The sequence below is a fragment of the Nicotiana sylvestris genome, chromosome 7 (assembly GCF_000393655.2).
Source record: "Nicotiana sylvestris chromosome 7, ASM39365v2, whole genome shotgun sequence".
NCBI lineage: Eukaryota > Viridiplantae > Streptophyta > Magnoliopsida > Solanales > Solanaceae > Nicotiana > Nicotiana sylvestris.
This window is the reverse complement of record NC_091063.1, coordinates 15,874,875-15,891,277: the sequence shown is the minus strand read 5'-3', so window position 1 is coordinate 15,891,277 and position 16,403 is coordinate 15,874,875. Positions and strand designations below refer to the sequence as shown.

The window sequence follows — 16,403 nt, the reverse complement described above, 5'->3', positions numbered from 1 at the left end:
TCCCTCTAAGTGAGAAAGGGAATAATCTCAATCGAAGTGCATCCTCTGACACATTTGTTTGGTTGCTCCCCCAACAGGTATCCACGAAACCTTTAAGATGTTTGTAAGCATTATGATGGGGAGCACCTGTGAAATACCCTCGCTGCTCTAACAAAGTCAGCATCACATTTGTAATTTGAAAATTGCCTGCCCGGATCCGGGGTGGGACAATTGCACTAGCATATCCTTGGTTTGGAAGCACTCGAGGAGCCACTCTTGGAGGTGGCGGGGGAGGGTCTGGAACATTATCATTGGCCTGGCGGCCTCTCCTTTGTCCTTGAGGTACTATATGAACCTCATCATCAATATTGTAGTCTACCTCCTCCCCTGATGGAAGGTCTCCAAGAGGTGTGTTGTTTGCTGCCATTTTGTACCTGAGTTTGCGACACACACAAAATTAGTAACACAGAAGAAAAGAAAAACAATACACAAAACTATTTAGATAGATAGCCAAAACCGTTAGCTCTCCGGCAACGACACCAAAAAGTGATCGGTGCCAACCATACACCACTAAAAAATGGCGAGAGCGGTCGATGCAGCTTTTAGTCGAGATGGTCGGGATCGAATCCACAGGGAGCTAGAATTGGGAATTGGATTCCTATTTAAACTAGTAGTGCGTAGTACTCTTAATTACACTTCTAATCATATTTGCTTGTTTTGTTACTTCTAATTTTTATGCTAATAGTATGCTAAATTAAACTAAAAGTTATTGCTTGTAAGGTTTTCTGAATAGTTAAAGAGGCACTAGGGAAGTGACTTTCTCCTAGGTGGATACTTGACGGGTTCTAAAGCCTAAAGCAAAGGTGTTATGTTGGGGTTTGTGATATAGCCAATGCACGAAATTACTCATTCTATACCTCTCGGTAGCTTGAGTGATTTTGCACTAATTGATTTTCTCAAGACCAATTGGGTGTCAAAATTGTGCAATCAATATAGGCTCAAGTCGGGTATTACTATCTCTAGGTTTAACCCTTTAATTGGGGCTATCAATCTCTTGAATACACCAAAATTCCTTGTTGGACTGATTTTCCTACACTCAAGCTCTCTTTCTCAAGAAAAACCCAAGTCAAATAGGCAAAAATTAGTGTTTGCAATCACTAATTCAACATGGAAAATACAAATCAGTCCAAATATCAACTACCCATAAACATCTAAGCCTTAAATCAAAAGACCCATCAAATACCCACACTAGGGTTGAGCCACAACCCTAGCTAATGGGTCTAGCTACTCATAATAATGGAAGAAAATAGAAAATTAGATAAAGAATAACCCATAAATTATGATTACAAACTAAGAGATTGAAGATTCAATGTTAATCTAACTACAAATTACTCAAAATGGAACAAAACAGCCGTTCACGTGCTCTGGACTCTAACAGATTACAAAAGATACCCTAAAAATGTGAAAAGAAAGTATTTATACTAGGGCGAATTTTTTGGACAAAAATACCCCTGACAAAGGTATTGCGCACCGCGGCCGCGATGAGGCTTTTTGGCTTCACTTCTCACTCTCTAAATCTGGCCACTGCGGGCCGCATAAAATGCACCACGGCCGTGGTGGCTTCACTGCGGTCAGCACAAAATGCTCCGTGGACCGCGCTGGCTTCAATCGTCCAAACTCCCAACTCTCTGAAAACCCTCTCCACGGACCGCATAAAATGGACTGCGGCCGTGAGAAATCCTCCGCGGACCGCACTTCTTGAAGCTCCAAAAGTGCACCTTCTAAACTCCTCCACCGCAATCGCACTAAATGGTCTGCGGCCGCGGTGGGTCTGTTGCGGCTGCAGTTGATTTTATGCTGCAGCAGTGCCTTGACTTGTTCTTGGTACTTGTATATGTTTCACTCCTTTTTGAGCTGGTTTTGACTACTTGTCACTTTTTTGACCAAACCCTACAAACAAGTACAAAATGTAAGCCTTTGGGACTATTTGTATATATTTTTAATCAAAACTCAAGTAAAAAGGAGTGTAAAATGAACTAGAATCCCTTGTTATCAACTCCCCCAAACTTAAGCTTTTGCTTGTCCTCAAGCAAACAAAATAAGTCCCACCTCCTTAAGAGTAAATCCAAGAAAATTCAGCTGACCTAAAGTGACCTCATCTAACATCAATTGGGACTAACAATTGCCCTCAATTCAAATGAATCATTAACAACATTCAACCTTTTAAGCACCATGGATTTATTGTGTGGAACTACTCTCTTTTGTTGTGTGAGGGAACTTGATTCATGAAGGAAAGGTAATGTCAGTGACCTCTATGTTAGAGTAAGTAGGTGAGTTGTGAATAATGCGTGGTACTTGTGAGTCAAATCTTGAGGTGAAGATGTTACGCTTTTGTGCTTAGTCTATTTTAAATATTCTTGGTGTGATGAGTTAGGAAAATTATTTAAAAAGGTCATGTCTATATAAAGTGTAGTTTGATTGCTCGAGGACGAGTAATGGTTTAAGTGTGGGGTGTTGATGATAGGCTATAATTGCGTATTTTAGTCGATTATTACACTCTAATTTACTGCACTTTAGTTGAATTTGCGCTTTAATCGCTAGTGTTTTGCACTAACGGTGTGTTTTATGCCTTGTAGGAGTGATTCCGAGCTATATAGATGTTATAAAATGAATTCAAGTGATTTGTAACTTTGAAGTCTGAGTAAAAGCCCAAGAAATTAAGCCGGAATCGTATTCGGGGATCAACGGATGATAAAGCAACAAAACGAAGACTCGATTAGGCATATTGCGTACTGTCTAGTAAAATGCACATAACTTATTTCTTAGAAAGACATTTGGGCTAAGCAATATATGGATGGAAAGCTAACTCCAAGGGCTACAACTTTTATGTTTTATGTTTTTTCAAATTCCAAACACAAAAGGGTGAAAAGTGCGGTCGAAACCGAGACCGCGGAGCTGAGGCGGGCTGAGGCAGTATACCTGCCATATACTACGGTTGACCGCGGTTGACCGTGGCCGCCGCAGTCCAGACGTGAAATATTATCCTTTTTCACGTAGGAGAAGGTATAATTATTTGGGCCCGACCCTACTTGGTATATATACATGGAAAAATGGTATTTTTAAAGGTGGGGCACATTTTTGACATAAAAATTAGACCTAAGGAGGCTAAGGAGACCGAGGATTCGACCTAAGGAGTCAAGAACACAATAGGAGCAGGGCGGGGAATTCTTCAACGAGTTTTTCCTTCCTCTTCCTATTTTTCATTTTTGGTTATGATTTTTAGTATTGTAATTTTACAAACTATTATAAATAGCTAAATTGTTATCTAGGGTTTTGATATATCTTTTGTAGGATAAATTCTTGTTATGTTTTTATATAATTGAGCCGTTGGATTTCTCTACTTGTTAAACTACGTATTTATTGTTGTTGATTGAATGGCCATCGATTGACTGTGCCTATTTATTATGTGTTGTTTGAGAAAGGATACATATTTAGGTGATTGTTGAATAACGTCACTCCTAACGTATGTGAGAAATCAATACAGGGGGTTTAAAGGTAGGTTTAGAAATAACAAAGCCTTGACGTGGTCATAATGAGCAGTTAGATAAAACCAACTAGCGTAGTTCAAGAGAATATGTCTAGTAAATTATTGTAGTTGCTCGAGAGAGAATTACAACACCTAAAGTGCTCACGATCAGTAGAGAATACATTGAAAAAATTGTAGGGAACATAGCTAGAAGGATTTCGACAATTGGGAAAATCATAACTCTAGACCTCCTTAATTTAGTCTCCAACCCTTTGTCTCGTTAGTTGATAATTTTACCATTTACTAGTATTTGCTAGTTAATTAGTTAGAAATATAAATATCAATCTTTATAATTTAGAAAATTGTTCAAACGTGTCTTTTTAGTGATATTAAACAGATATAGCTAAGCATTAGTTCTTTGTGGGATTCGACTCCAAATTTTTAGACCGGATTATATTTGCAGCGACCACTTATCCTTTTTAGGACTAGAGTTGGGCGTGATCAAATAGCATGCTAAATTAAACTAAGAGTGATTGCTTGTAAGTTTTTCTAAATAGTTAAAGAGACACTAAGGAAGTGACTTTCTCCTAGGTGGATACTTGACGGGTTCTAAAGCCTAACGCAAAGGTGTTATGTTGGGGATTCGATATAGCCAATGCACGGAACTACTCACTCTATACCTATCGGTAGCTTGAGTGACTTTGCCCTAATTGACTTTCTCAAGACCAATTGGGTGTCAAAATTGTGCAAGCAATATAGGCTCAAGTCAGGTATTACTATCTCTAGGTTTAACCCTTTAATTGAGGCTATCAATCTCTTAAAACAACCCAATTCCTTGTTGGGCTAATTTTCCTAGACTCAAGCTCTCTTTCTCTAGAAGAACCCAAGTCAAATAGGCAAAATTAATGTTTTCAATCACTAATTCAACATGAAAAATACAAATTAGTCCAAATATCAATTACCCATAAACATCTAAACCTTAAATCAAAAGACCTATCAAATACCCACACTAGGGTTGAGCTACAACTCTAGCTAATGGGTCTAGCTACTCATAATAATGGAAGAAAACAAAAAATTAGATGAAGAATAACCCATAAATTATGATTACAAACTAAGAGATTGAAGATTCAGTGTTAATCTAACTACAAATTACTCAAAATGAAACAAAACAGCCGTTCACGTGCTCTGGACTCTAACAGATTATAAAAGATACCCTAAAAATGTGAAAAGAAAGTATTTATACTAGGCTGAATTTTTTGGACAAAAATACCCCTGATGGAAGTATTGCGGACCACGGAAAATGCACCGCGGCCGCGATGAGGCTTTTTGGATTGACTTCTCACTCTCTGAATTTGGCCACTGCAGGCCGCATAAAATGCTCCGCGGTGGCTTCAGTTCGGTCCGCACAAAATGCTCCGCGGACTGCGCTGGCTTCAATCGTTCAAACTCCCAACTCTCTGAACCCCTCTCCGCAGACCGCATAAAATGGATTGCGGCCGCGAAGAGGCTTTTGCGGCCGCGAGAAATCCTCCGCGGACCGCACTTCATGAAGCTCCAAAAGTGCTCCTCTCTGAACTCCTCTACTACGGACCGCACTAAATGATCTGCGACCGCGGTAGGTCTTTTTCAGTTGCAGTTGATTTTATGCTGCAGCAGTGCCTTAACTTGTTCTTAGTACTTTGCATGTTTCACTCCTTTTTGAGCTGGTTTTGACTACTTGTCACTTTTTTGACCAAACCCTGCAAACAAGTACAACATGTAAGCCTTTGGGACTATTTGTATACATTTTTAATCAAAACTCAAGTAAAAAGGATTGTAAAATGAACTAGAATCCCTAGTTATCAACTACCCCAAACTTAAGCTTTTGCTTGTCCTCAAGCAAATAAAATAAGTCCCACCTCCTTAAAAATAAATCCAAGAAAATTCAGCTGACCTAAAGTGACCTCATCTAGTATCAATTGGGACTAACAATTGCCCTCAATTCAAATGAATCATTAACAACATTCAACCTTTTAAGCACCATGGATTTAGTGCGACACAAGAGCATCAAGAGTTGACTCAACTCATCAAGGAAACTCTTTCTACTACTTTAGTCATTGTGGAATCCAAACTCATACTCCTCAACTCTTCATAAGCACACCTCACTTTTTAGGTTGTAGCACTCAGAACAAGGATTTTGGAAAACACACTCATCTCTCTCAAAGAAAGATCATAAGTCTGGCTCTAAGTACCATAAGCTTGCCCCTTATGTGAGTCACCACTAATGTAAGCTTCATTCAATTCAAGATCATATTGGATTTTTGTGGAGATATATTGAAGGCTATTGGTTAAGGGTAGAAAATATTTGGTCTAAGTAGGTTCCATCTTCCCTTAAACACTTCATTTACTTCATTTTGGCACACATTCTCTTGACTTTTTGAGTCATTAACTTCTTTCTCTTAGAGGTGGCGGGGGAGGGTCTGGAATATTATCATTGGCATGACAGCCTCTCCTTTGTCCTTGAGGTACTATAGGAACCTCATCATCAATATTGTCATCTATCTTCTCCCCCGGTGGAAGGTCTTCAAGAGGTGCGTTGTTTGCCGCCATTTTGTACCTGAGTTTGCGACACACACAAATTAGTAACATAGAAGGAAAGAAAAATAATACACAAAACTATTTAGATAGATAGCCAAAACCGTTAGCTCCCCGGCAACGACTCCAAAAAGTGATCGGTGCTAACCCTACACCACTAAAAAGTGGCGAGAGCGGTCGATGCAACTTTTAGCCGAGATGGTAGGGATCGAATCCACATGGAGCTAAAATTGGGAATTGGATTCCTATTTAAACTAGTTGTGCGTAGTACTCTTAATTACACTTCCAGTTATATTTGTTTGTTTTGTTACTTCTAATTTTTATGCTAATAGTATGCTAAATTAAACGAAGAGTGATTGCTTGTAAGGTTTTCTAAATAGTTAAAGAGGCACTAGGGAACTGACTTTCTCCTAGGTGGATACTTGACGGGTTCTAAAGCCTAAAGCAAATGTATTATGTTGGGTACTGCGATATAGCCAATGCACGAAACTACTCACTCTATACCTCTCGGTAGCTTGAGTGAACTTTCCCTAATTGACTTTCTCAAGACCAATTGGGTGTCAAAATTGTGCAAGCAATATATGCTCAAGTCGGGTATTACAATCTCTAGGTTTAACCCTTTAATTAGGGCTATCAATCTCTTGAATACACCCCAATTCCTTGTTGGACTGATTTTTTTCTAGACTCAAGCTCTCTTTCTCAAGAAGAACCCAAGTCAAATAGGTACAAATTGTTTACAATCACTAATTCAACATGAAAAACACAAATCAGTCCAAATATCAATTATCCATAAACATCTAAGCCTTAATTCAAAAAATCCATCAAATACCGACACTAGGGTTGAGCCACAACCCTAGCTAATGGATCTAGATACTCATAATAATGGAAGAAAACAAAAAATTAGATGAAGAATAACCCATAAATTATGATTACAAACTAAGAGATTGAAGATTCAATGTTAATCTAACTACAAATTACTCAAAATGGAACAAAGCAGCCGTTCACGTGCTATGGACTCTAACAGATTAAAAAAGATACACTAAAAATGTGAAAAGAAAGTATTTATACTAAGCCAAATATTCTGGACAAAAATACCCCTGATGGAGGTATTGCGGACCGCGGAAAATGCACCGCGGCCGCGATGAGGCTTTTTGGCTTGACTTATCACTCTCTGAATCTGGCCACCGCGGGTCACATAAAATGCTCCGCGGTCGCGGTGGCTTCACTGCAGTCCGCACAAAATGCTATGCGAACTGCGCTGGCTTCAATCATCCAAACTCCCAACTCTCTGAAACCCCTCTCCACGCACCGCATAAAATGGATTGCGGCCGCGAGAAATCCTCCGCGGATCGCACTTCTTGAAGCTCCAAAAGTGCACCTCTCTGAACTCCTACACTGGGGACCGCACTAAATGGTCTGCGACCGCGGTGGGTCTGTTGCGGCTGCAACTGATTTTATGTTGCAACACTGCCTTGACTTGTTTTTTGTACTTGTGCATGTTTCACTCCTTTTTGAGCTGATTTTGACTACTTGTCACTTTTTTGACCAAATCCTGCAAACAAGTACAACATGTAAGCCTTTGGAACTATTTGTATACATTTTTAATCAAAACTCAAGTAAAAAAGAGTGTAAAATGAACTAGAATCCCTAGTTATCACCCTTGTGCTAGGCAAACTAGGTTGCCATTCGCTTCTAGTTGTATTATGATTGTTGCTGCCTTTGATCTAATACATCTTGATGTTTTTGGGGTCTATATAACTGTGCAACTTTTGATGGCAATAAGTATTTTTTGACAGAGGTCAATGACTTTACTACGATGACTTGGTTATTCCTACTGAAGCTCAAATCTGATGTGTGTGTGTGGTTCTTACTCAGCTTATTGTGTTCATTCAAATTCAGTTTAACAAAATTATGAAAGTAGTCGGGTCAGGCAATGGCTCTGAGTTTGTTAACTCTAACTGTACCATATTGTTTCAGAAGTATGGTATTATTCATTAAAGTATATGTGCTTATACTCCTTAGCAAAATGGAGTTGCTGAGAGAAAACACATGCACATCCTAGAGAGTCACACGAGATTTAAGGTTTCAAGCTAATATTGCCATCAAGTATTGGGGGCATTGTGTGCTTGCAACATTGTACATCATAAATAGGATGCCATCTTCTATTTTCATGGTCTTTCTCCCTTTGAAATGTTGTATGGTAGGGCACCTAACCTGGGTCACTTAAGAATTCTTGGTTGCTTGTGCTATGCCAAGCAAGTTCATAAAACATATAAACTTATGCCCAGAGCTAAGCCAGTTGTTCTCATGGGCTTCTCTGATACTCAGAAGGCCTACATTCTACTGGATCTCTCTTCTCATTATTTTTTTTATCAACATGGATGTCAACTTTAGGGAAGATATATTTCCCTTCAAAGATATCACATCCACAATACCTCTTATTATCTTGCCTCCCGACTTGTCCAGTTCTAGACTTCTAGTGAAGAGCAGCCTTCACTTCCTTATGTTCCTGCTAGGCATGAGTCTACTGACTCTTCTCCTTTGCACTAGTTAGTAGAAGATGTGATGCCTTCTACACTTCCTCCTTCTACTCAGAACTCTACTAGTCTGAGGAGATCTTTGAGGACAAGGCAGGCTCCTATATGGATGAATGACTTTGTATCACAACCTGGACAAAAGTCTGGTCCCTATTCCATTGCTAACTATGTGTCCTGTGATGGAATTTCTCCCAAGTATCAGGCCTATTTGACAGCATTCTCTGCAATCTAGGAGACTACTTCTTTTGAGCAAGCTGTTCAAGATCCTAGGTGGGTTGAAGCTATGCAAGCTGAAATTGCTGCATTAGAATCCAATCACACCTGGGATGTGGTGTCCTTACCTGAAGGCAACGTGCCTATTAGATGTAAGTGGATCTATAAGGTGAAGTACAAAGCTACAGGAGAGGTGGAAACGTTCAAAGCCAGGCTGGTGGCCAAATGGTACATCCAACATGAGGGTATTGACTACCAAGAAACATTAAATCTAGTAGTTAAGATGGTTACTGTTAGAACCATCCTAGTTGTTGCTGCCTCTGAACATTGGCACATTCATCAAATGGATGAGTACAATGCTTTTCTTCAAGGGGACCCACATGATGAGATATACATGACTTTACCCCAGGGATTTCAGAGTCAGAGGGAGACAAGACCAGCATGCAGACTCTTGAAATCTCTATATGGGCTCAAACATGAACCAAGACAGTGGAATGATAAGTTGTTTGAGACACTTATGAGGTTTGGCTTCATGCAAAGCCAACATGATCACTCCCTATTCATCAAAGGGTCAGGGGAACACATCATAATCATCTTGGTTTATGTTGATGACATGCTAATCACTAGGCCTAAACTGACATTAATAGTAGAGATGAAGACCAAGTTGCAACTGACATTCAAAATGAAAAAAAAAGACCTAGGAGATCTTAAATACTTTCTTGGAATTGATTTTGCCAGGTCACAACAAGGCATTCTAATGCACCAAAGGAAGTACACTCTAAAGCTAATTTCTAGGCTTGGACTGGGAGAAGCAAAACCTGCAGCAACACCTATTGAAGCCAACATCAAACTGACCACTAAGGAGTATGATGAACATACTAGCAGCTCTAATGCAATTGATGATGAAGTGTTAACAGACTTCAGCTAGTATAAAAAGTTACTAGGGAAACTACTCTACTTAACTGTCACAAGGCCATATATAACATATAGTATTTAGACACTAAACCAATTTATGCAGAAGCCGAAAAGAGCACATTTGGAAGCTGCTCAAAGAGTGGTTAGATATGTTAAGAACCAACTAGGTCAAGGCATACTGTTGTCTAGCAAACAGAGAAACACTATCACTGCATATTGTGATGCAGACTAACAACTATCACTAGGAAGTTAGTAACAGGCTTCTTCATCAAGTATGGTGATTCTCTCATATCATCGAAGTCAAAGAAACAGAGCACCATTTCTAGGAGCTCTGTAGAATCTGAGTACAGAAGCATTGCATCAACTATAGCTGAATTGGTGTGGATACTTGGTCTGTTCAAAGACATTGGTATAGAAGTTGGTCTCCCTGTGAACATCTACACTGACATAAAGCAACAATTCAAATAGTTGCCAATCTAGTATTTCATGAATGAACTAAACATATTGAAATAGACCTTCACTTTATAAGGGAAAAGATACAGGATGGTTTGGTACAAACAAAATATGTAGCTACAAAGGAGCACTTAGCAGACATTCTAACCAAAGGTCTACCACGAGTGCAACACGAGTATTTGATGTCCAAGCTAGGTGTACTTGATGTCTTTCTACCACCTAGCTTGAGGGGGAGTGTTGAGATCAAAGATGTAACTTGAATACATGGGTAGTTTAGTCTATTTATGTGCTAGCAGATTGGTGTGTTAGTTAGTTAGTTAATGATACACGTGATTGGTTAGTGAGGTGGTTATCGCAGTTAGTAAAGCCTTGTATATATACATAGCTTGTACAATAATGAGATACAGAGTATTCATTTTTCCACGGTTACATTCATCTTCACGCTCCTCTTCTCTCTTCTCCCTCATTAGTTAGGGTTCCTATCTCTCCTCAAATCTCCATTTCAGCATAGTATAGTGGCAAATCACTCTAAGAATTTCATGCTCGATCTGTGTAATGAAAATTTGAAAAAAAAAATACCGGATATAACAAGGTCGCTTAAAAGGCATTTTCTTAGAGGCTCAGTGAACAAGAAGTGAACTCCAACTTTGACAAATATAAAATATATAAAGCCTAAATCTTCTAATGTTATAGAAAAACAACAACTTCTCTGTCAAGAACGTACGTGTTGCAATGGCCAAAATATACACGAGCAATATACCACTACATACTAGGGCTCACACATAGCTCTATGAATAAAAGACTGGTTGAACTGTTGCTGTGTCTGCAAAATCATCATCTCTTCCACAGAGAACTTCTGATAAAGTTGCTTTAGATGAGTCGTGAACTCTAGAAACAAATCTTTTAATTGCTTTGCTCTTTTGTATGTTTCTGTTCCTGAATGTACCACCATCAGATCTTTGTCCGTACTTATTGATCCTAGATGCATATCCTACATAAAGACAGGGAACTAAGGTGAGGTTGGGAAAATCAACCTGGACAAACTGCTATAGGACATCTATTCGCTACGAGAAATCAGAAGTATATGACTTGTCCAAGTTCAAATTTCAAAAAAACGCTCTCCCATATAAAAAATCTATGGAGATGCTGCAGGTACGGATGTGCATGGACCAATGTATTAAGCTTGTCCGTGCGTGAATTTGATTTAGGGGTTGGCGATTACTCCAACAAGGTCAGGGTCGGTGTGACTTTGCTCTTCTTCATTTCATCCAACTACTACTGATGAAAAAGGGTTTGATTCCGATAGTGAACCTTTTCCCTAAATAGGGGTGGCTCAACATTGTTGGTGGCCTAAAGCAAAATTTAATGAGAGACCTTAATTTTTATTTTTTTTAAAAAAAAATTAGATATTTTTATTTGAAGTACATTTTTCTAACTTTTTTAGATGCAAAATTATTAATAATTTTCTTATGATCGAGTTATCCTAATAATTCTTTTTTCATCTGATAATACTGCTCATCTAATCCAGTTAGCTTCTCGCGAGACATTGTTGATCCTATACAAGATTTTATCAATTTTAATTTGAAAAAATGTCTTTCCCCGATGCAATTGTTATAGTATATTTTATTCTATAAGGAATAACATTGAAAAAAATCAAGTCTTGTTATCTTATCAAGTATGTCGATTAGAGTTTTATCTTCTACTTGTAATATTTTCTTTAATGCTATATAATTTAAAAAATAAGCCTAAACTATCACAGAGTGGCTATTATGTTTTAATCAAGGCTAAGTAAATATTTTTTTCAGATTTTTATCAACTAGTAATCTCAGTTTTTACCCACTAAACAAAAAATTAAAAATATTTGTGTATGCTTCAGATTATTCAAACTCAAGGGTCAATATCAATAACAAATTAAAATTTTCTTTTCCTGTTTGTAAGTTTTTTATTTTATTTTAACTTTAAGATAATCAATTTTTTATATAAAAAATTAATTTATAAAATATTGTCAATTGAAAATGGCGCCCCCAGAATTTGGGGGCCTGAAGCCCCCTGCTTGGGTTGCTTTACCCTTCAGCCGGCGTTGTCTCTAATACGCCTAAATAACATAACTTCCACACAATCATGACCTATATTTCTACATTCTTACCTTTATAATTTCCTGTTGTTTAATGTAATTGAGTTTGACAAGTGATAATTGGAGCATCCAGGTTCCCTTTTTTTCTTCTTTTTTGACAAGTAGCAGGTATCTATTTATACTGGAACTTTTTCTACTTTATCAAAGTACCTCATATAAGGACATCTTTTAACCTGTATCACATTTTGTATGTTTCTCAACTCATTTATGAAATGCTGCACATCCAGGAAAGGTGGATCCTTTTTTGCCTTACGGCCTGATTTCATGTAACCTATAAAGTTGTAACGTCTTACCTGAGGTCCGTAGCCCAAGCTCCAAGACCACATCTTAATTATGTCCTGCCTTGAATCTCTTTCAGTTATAACCAATGGCCTGTGAAAGACAAACGAAAAACACGCGACTCCCTGACAGTCTAGAAGATGGATGCACGAGCATGAAAATCTTGATTGTATGCATTAATGGCAACAGGGTCTACAATTATGACACAAATTTAATTTGGAGAGGATTACTTGGAGATCCTAAACACCTAAATCGCTAAGAACTAGCTTATAAAAGCATTAGAGACCAAAGTGGCACCCGACACGGCGTAATGCTTCATTACCATGTAGATATCAGGGGATTGGAGTAAACCAATTTTAGAGACTGAGAAATAAAGAAAAGCAAATAGTGCCAAAAATTGCTTAACTGCTTCATGGAATCAGTATTGTGAAACGGGACAATACAACCTGAACCTATAGCTCCTATGCATTTATAGACATGTTAGCATTTATTATAGTCAGCTATAACAAATTAACAATGAAGAAATTGAATGCATGGGGCATACCTTCCAGTTGAGGACACAACAAGGTGGGCCGGATTCTCCAAAAACTGGTGTATCTGCTGAAGCTTCGCTTCACAATCAACCACAATAATACTTCTCGCATATGGCATAGATAGACTTGGTAAAATGTATACTTCTGATGAAACAGAAGTATTTTCATGTATAAAATCCCTGAATGATGATGGTAATAAGTTTCTCTCCAAGTTTTCAATAAGCATGAGATGGGAACTTGGGTATAGCCTTCCAAGATCTTTGTCTTGTTCCCAATCCCTGCTATACTTACTGTCTGTTGCTGCAGCTCATAAGGAAGAAATTAAGAAAAGGTGAAAGTATTGCATCATAACAGGTGATGGAGTTTCAGAACATACCTCCTGATGTCACACCAACGATACTCTTGGCACTATTAATTCCCTATGGAACAAGGAAGCAGTTAATGTCTTAGGTGTGCGCATCCCAACCTCAATTTATGAACATTATTCAGTAAAACTTGCCTCAAAGGATGAATTAATAGACAAATTACTGCCTGTTCTTTCACAAAATGATACTTTAGATGCTGGACTGTCATTCTTCGAAGCAGAAGTTAACATGGAAGAGGATTTTCCAAGATTCTGGTTCACCAGTTTCAAGAAGGAAGCTATTTTAGGATCAACTTGAGCAACACCTTTTATGGTACACATGCCTTCAATTCTGGTAGCGGTTAAGCATCCTTCCTTTGGACCGTGAAGCCAAGATATTATGAAGGTGCATAAACACTCCTCCTCTCCATTGGGAAATGAATGGTCCACATTGTGTATCTACCAAAGAGAGGTAGAGTCAAATTTGAAGCAATTCAGTGGTTTCCGCTATCACTTGTCAAATAACATATATACTTAGACTTTCTGCTTTCTTAATTATTTTCAAAGTTCAAGTAAGTAAAGAAAATTTAAGCTTTCATTTATTGATAAAAAAGGAATGAACACACCATTGAATCTAAATACAGAAGAATGAAAAGGATATGCCTCAAGATATGATCTCTTATTAAGTTGTTATAATGAAATAGAAACACAACCATAGAGAAATTTGGAACACTTGTAGTCCGCTTAGCTCGAATTTGAATTTCTCCAGTGTTATATGGAGGTCAGAAAACTGAGGAATTTGAGAGCATAAGTTGTTAAATGACAGTAACAGAGAGTAACGAAGACACAGTATTTCAATGATTTTAGTCAATTAGGGAGGAGCAAATTTACTTTACCAGAAGATGTGCAATAGAGAGTACAAATAAGAGTGAATACTCTAATTAACCCAAGATTATTCCAAGATAATAGCCTCAGAATTGTCACTTAGAAAGAGGATCATTCAATTGTTTCTCAACAGTAACTCTTTGAAATATAGCAGCTCTCTAATACTCTACAAGTTTCTGAATTATGATAATGAATGAAATTTGTTCTCTCTTTAAAGTGGAGTTCTTCATTGGAGAAGCACATTTCACCTCACACGAGCTTCACTATGAGGTTCATCCCGAGTATTTCAACATTTCAGATCTGTTTCAAAAAGAATTAATCTTTTACTATTTCAAGCGTATTTTTTTTAATTTAGTTTCTAAATATCTAAAGTTTATTTCAAAAAACTTAAATAATCTAGGTTCGAATTCACCCCGAAAATTAGTCCATTTGATCATCGCTCTCCGAGAAGGTTCAAATAAAATGAAATGGAGGAATTAGAACTTCTTTATATTTTTCTACTGACGATATAGATCTCTGAAAGGCTAAAGAACTTCGGGTAAAAGCATATTACGTAAAGTAATAGCAAGGCTTTTGGCTTTTGCTAACAGATTTTGAATTTCATTTTAAGCAAAGAAATTTTTTATTGGACTAAATCGTAAAGTGAGTTCATATCTTCACATAAAATAGATATTACGCAGCTCCATTTGGACAGAAAGATCGGCAAACTTTTCACGGAAAAAATGCTAAAAAAAAATAAAAATAAAAATAAAAATAAAAAAAAGGATTGTCGCCATAGATTTCGCGCACTGGAGATACAAACTTATCTTAAACTAACATAAAACAGAGGAAATTATACAGAGGAAATAAGCAAGTACTGAGGTGCATAACTCACCGCTTCAATAACAGCGTCGTAGAACAGCATGTCATCCTCACCGAAAGCATTACAGGCAACAGAGACAATCATACCTTCCTTGAGAGTACAACATTCACTATCCTGCAGCTGCGGCGACACACACCGGAACCTCCCGACCAGTTCATCGACTTCCTCCTTCGACTTAAATTCTCCGGCGTCGAAAATCGTGTCGACTTCCACCTGATATCCCTCGTACTTCACAGTCAACCTTTGGCCTTTTAGCACGAGTCGTACACTGTACCATGAGTCATCAACCTTACATCGGTACTCCAAGTTGTACCCTTCCCGTTGACCGGGATTCGCCATTGACGGCGGGAAAGAATGTTAGAATCTCCGGCGGAAACGTACGTTGTACGTTAGTGGTAAGAGGAGTATTTGCAGAGTGACAGAGATTTTTACTGCCTCTTGCCATATATTCCATTTTCAGGTAGAGTGGGGAGTACGAGGGATGACGTGGCATTTTTTCAGTAAGCTAATCATGACATTTTTCTCATTAAAGTAAAACGTATTTAATTTTTATAAGTCTCTTTAAAATTTATTTTCCTAAACTAGTTAGGCGTTTTAATTTGGACATGCATTTGGTTAAAATTTAAAAATCTTTTTATTTGAATTTGAGGTTAGAAAGGATATTTGAAAGTAAATTTGGTTAAAATATGCATTTTACTTGAAAATTAAAGTTTTGTGAATGAAATAATATCTTTATTTAAAGACTTTAAGTTGGAATGAACAACCGACTAAAATATATGACAAAACAATTATTTCAAAAGAAAAAGGATTTTAAAAAGCCAAAATAATTTCATGTCCGAGCTTATATCGGCACAAAACATGAAAATAACTATATCCACTAGCCAATATATAAAAATTATATATGTTATATATATTATCGGATATTATTTTTGACACCGATTATACTGTTTAGTTTTTCCAACGAAGTAGTATTAATCCGACTTTGATATTGCTACATTTTTTTTGCTAATATATTGCTCCATTTTAGGTTGGATGTAGCATTAGTATTTTAAAATTTGATTGAACTAACCCAATATTTAGGATTAAAGTTTTATTCTGAAGTTGATGTTTGACTTTCTTAGAACTTTTTTACCCTTTTAATTTCCAAAAAAAAAAAAGATTATTGAGAAT

The 16,403-nt window shown here is 37.5% G+C and overlaps 1 protein-coding gene across 3 annotated transcripts; it reads right to left on the bottom strand.

Moving 5' to 3' along the window:
• Positions 1-7,092: 7,092 nt before the first annotated feature.
• Positions 7,093-15,638, bottom strand: LOC104215515 (uncharacterized). 3 transcript variants are annotated; one of them, XM_070150790.1, is made up of 6 exons: positions 15,246-15,638; positions 13,643-13,945; positions 13,520-13,562; positions 13,155-13,437; positions 12,625-12,703; positions 10,624-11,188 (listed from the first exon to the last, which is right to left on the bottom strand). In XM_070150790.1, exons 1-6 carry the CDS (start codon positions 15,570-15,572, stop codon positions 10,967-10,969), a joined length of 1,257 nt encoding a protein of 418 aa, XP_070006891.1. In that variant the 5' UTR covers positions 15,573-15,638; the 3' UTR covers positions 10,624-10,966. The 3 variants fall into 3 exon arrangements, with proteins under 3 accessions (XP_070006892.1, XP_070006891.1, XP_009763634.1); XM_009765332.2 differs by having other exon boundaries at positions 10,627-11,188; positions 13,155-13,443; XM_070150791.1 differs by lacking the exons at positions 10,624-11,188; positions 12,625-12,703 and adding an exon at positions 7,093-7,631 and having other exon boundaries at positions 13,155-13,443.
• Positions 15,639-16,403: the final 765 nt, after the last annotated feature.

What these genes read in the sequence shown, in the direction of transcription:
- LOC104215515 (XM_009765332.2), bottom strand. Translation starts at nt 15,572, where the DNA reads ATGGCGAATCCCGGTCAACGGGAAGGGTACAACTTGGAGTACCGATGT. An exon ending in ACGACGCTGTTATTGAAGCG is followed by an intron (nt 13,946 to 15,245) that starts GTGAGTTATGCA and finishes TCTCTTTGGTAG; the next exon opens with ATACACAATGTGGACCATTC. An exon ending in GCTTGGGCTACGGACCTCAG is followed by an intron (nt 11,189 to 12,624) that starts GTAAGACGTTAC and finishes GTCTTTATGTAG; the next exon opens with GATATGCATCTAGGATCAAT.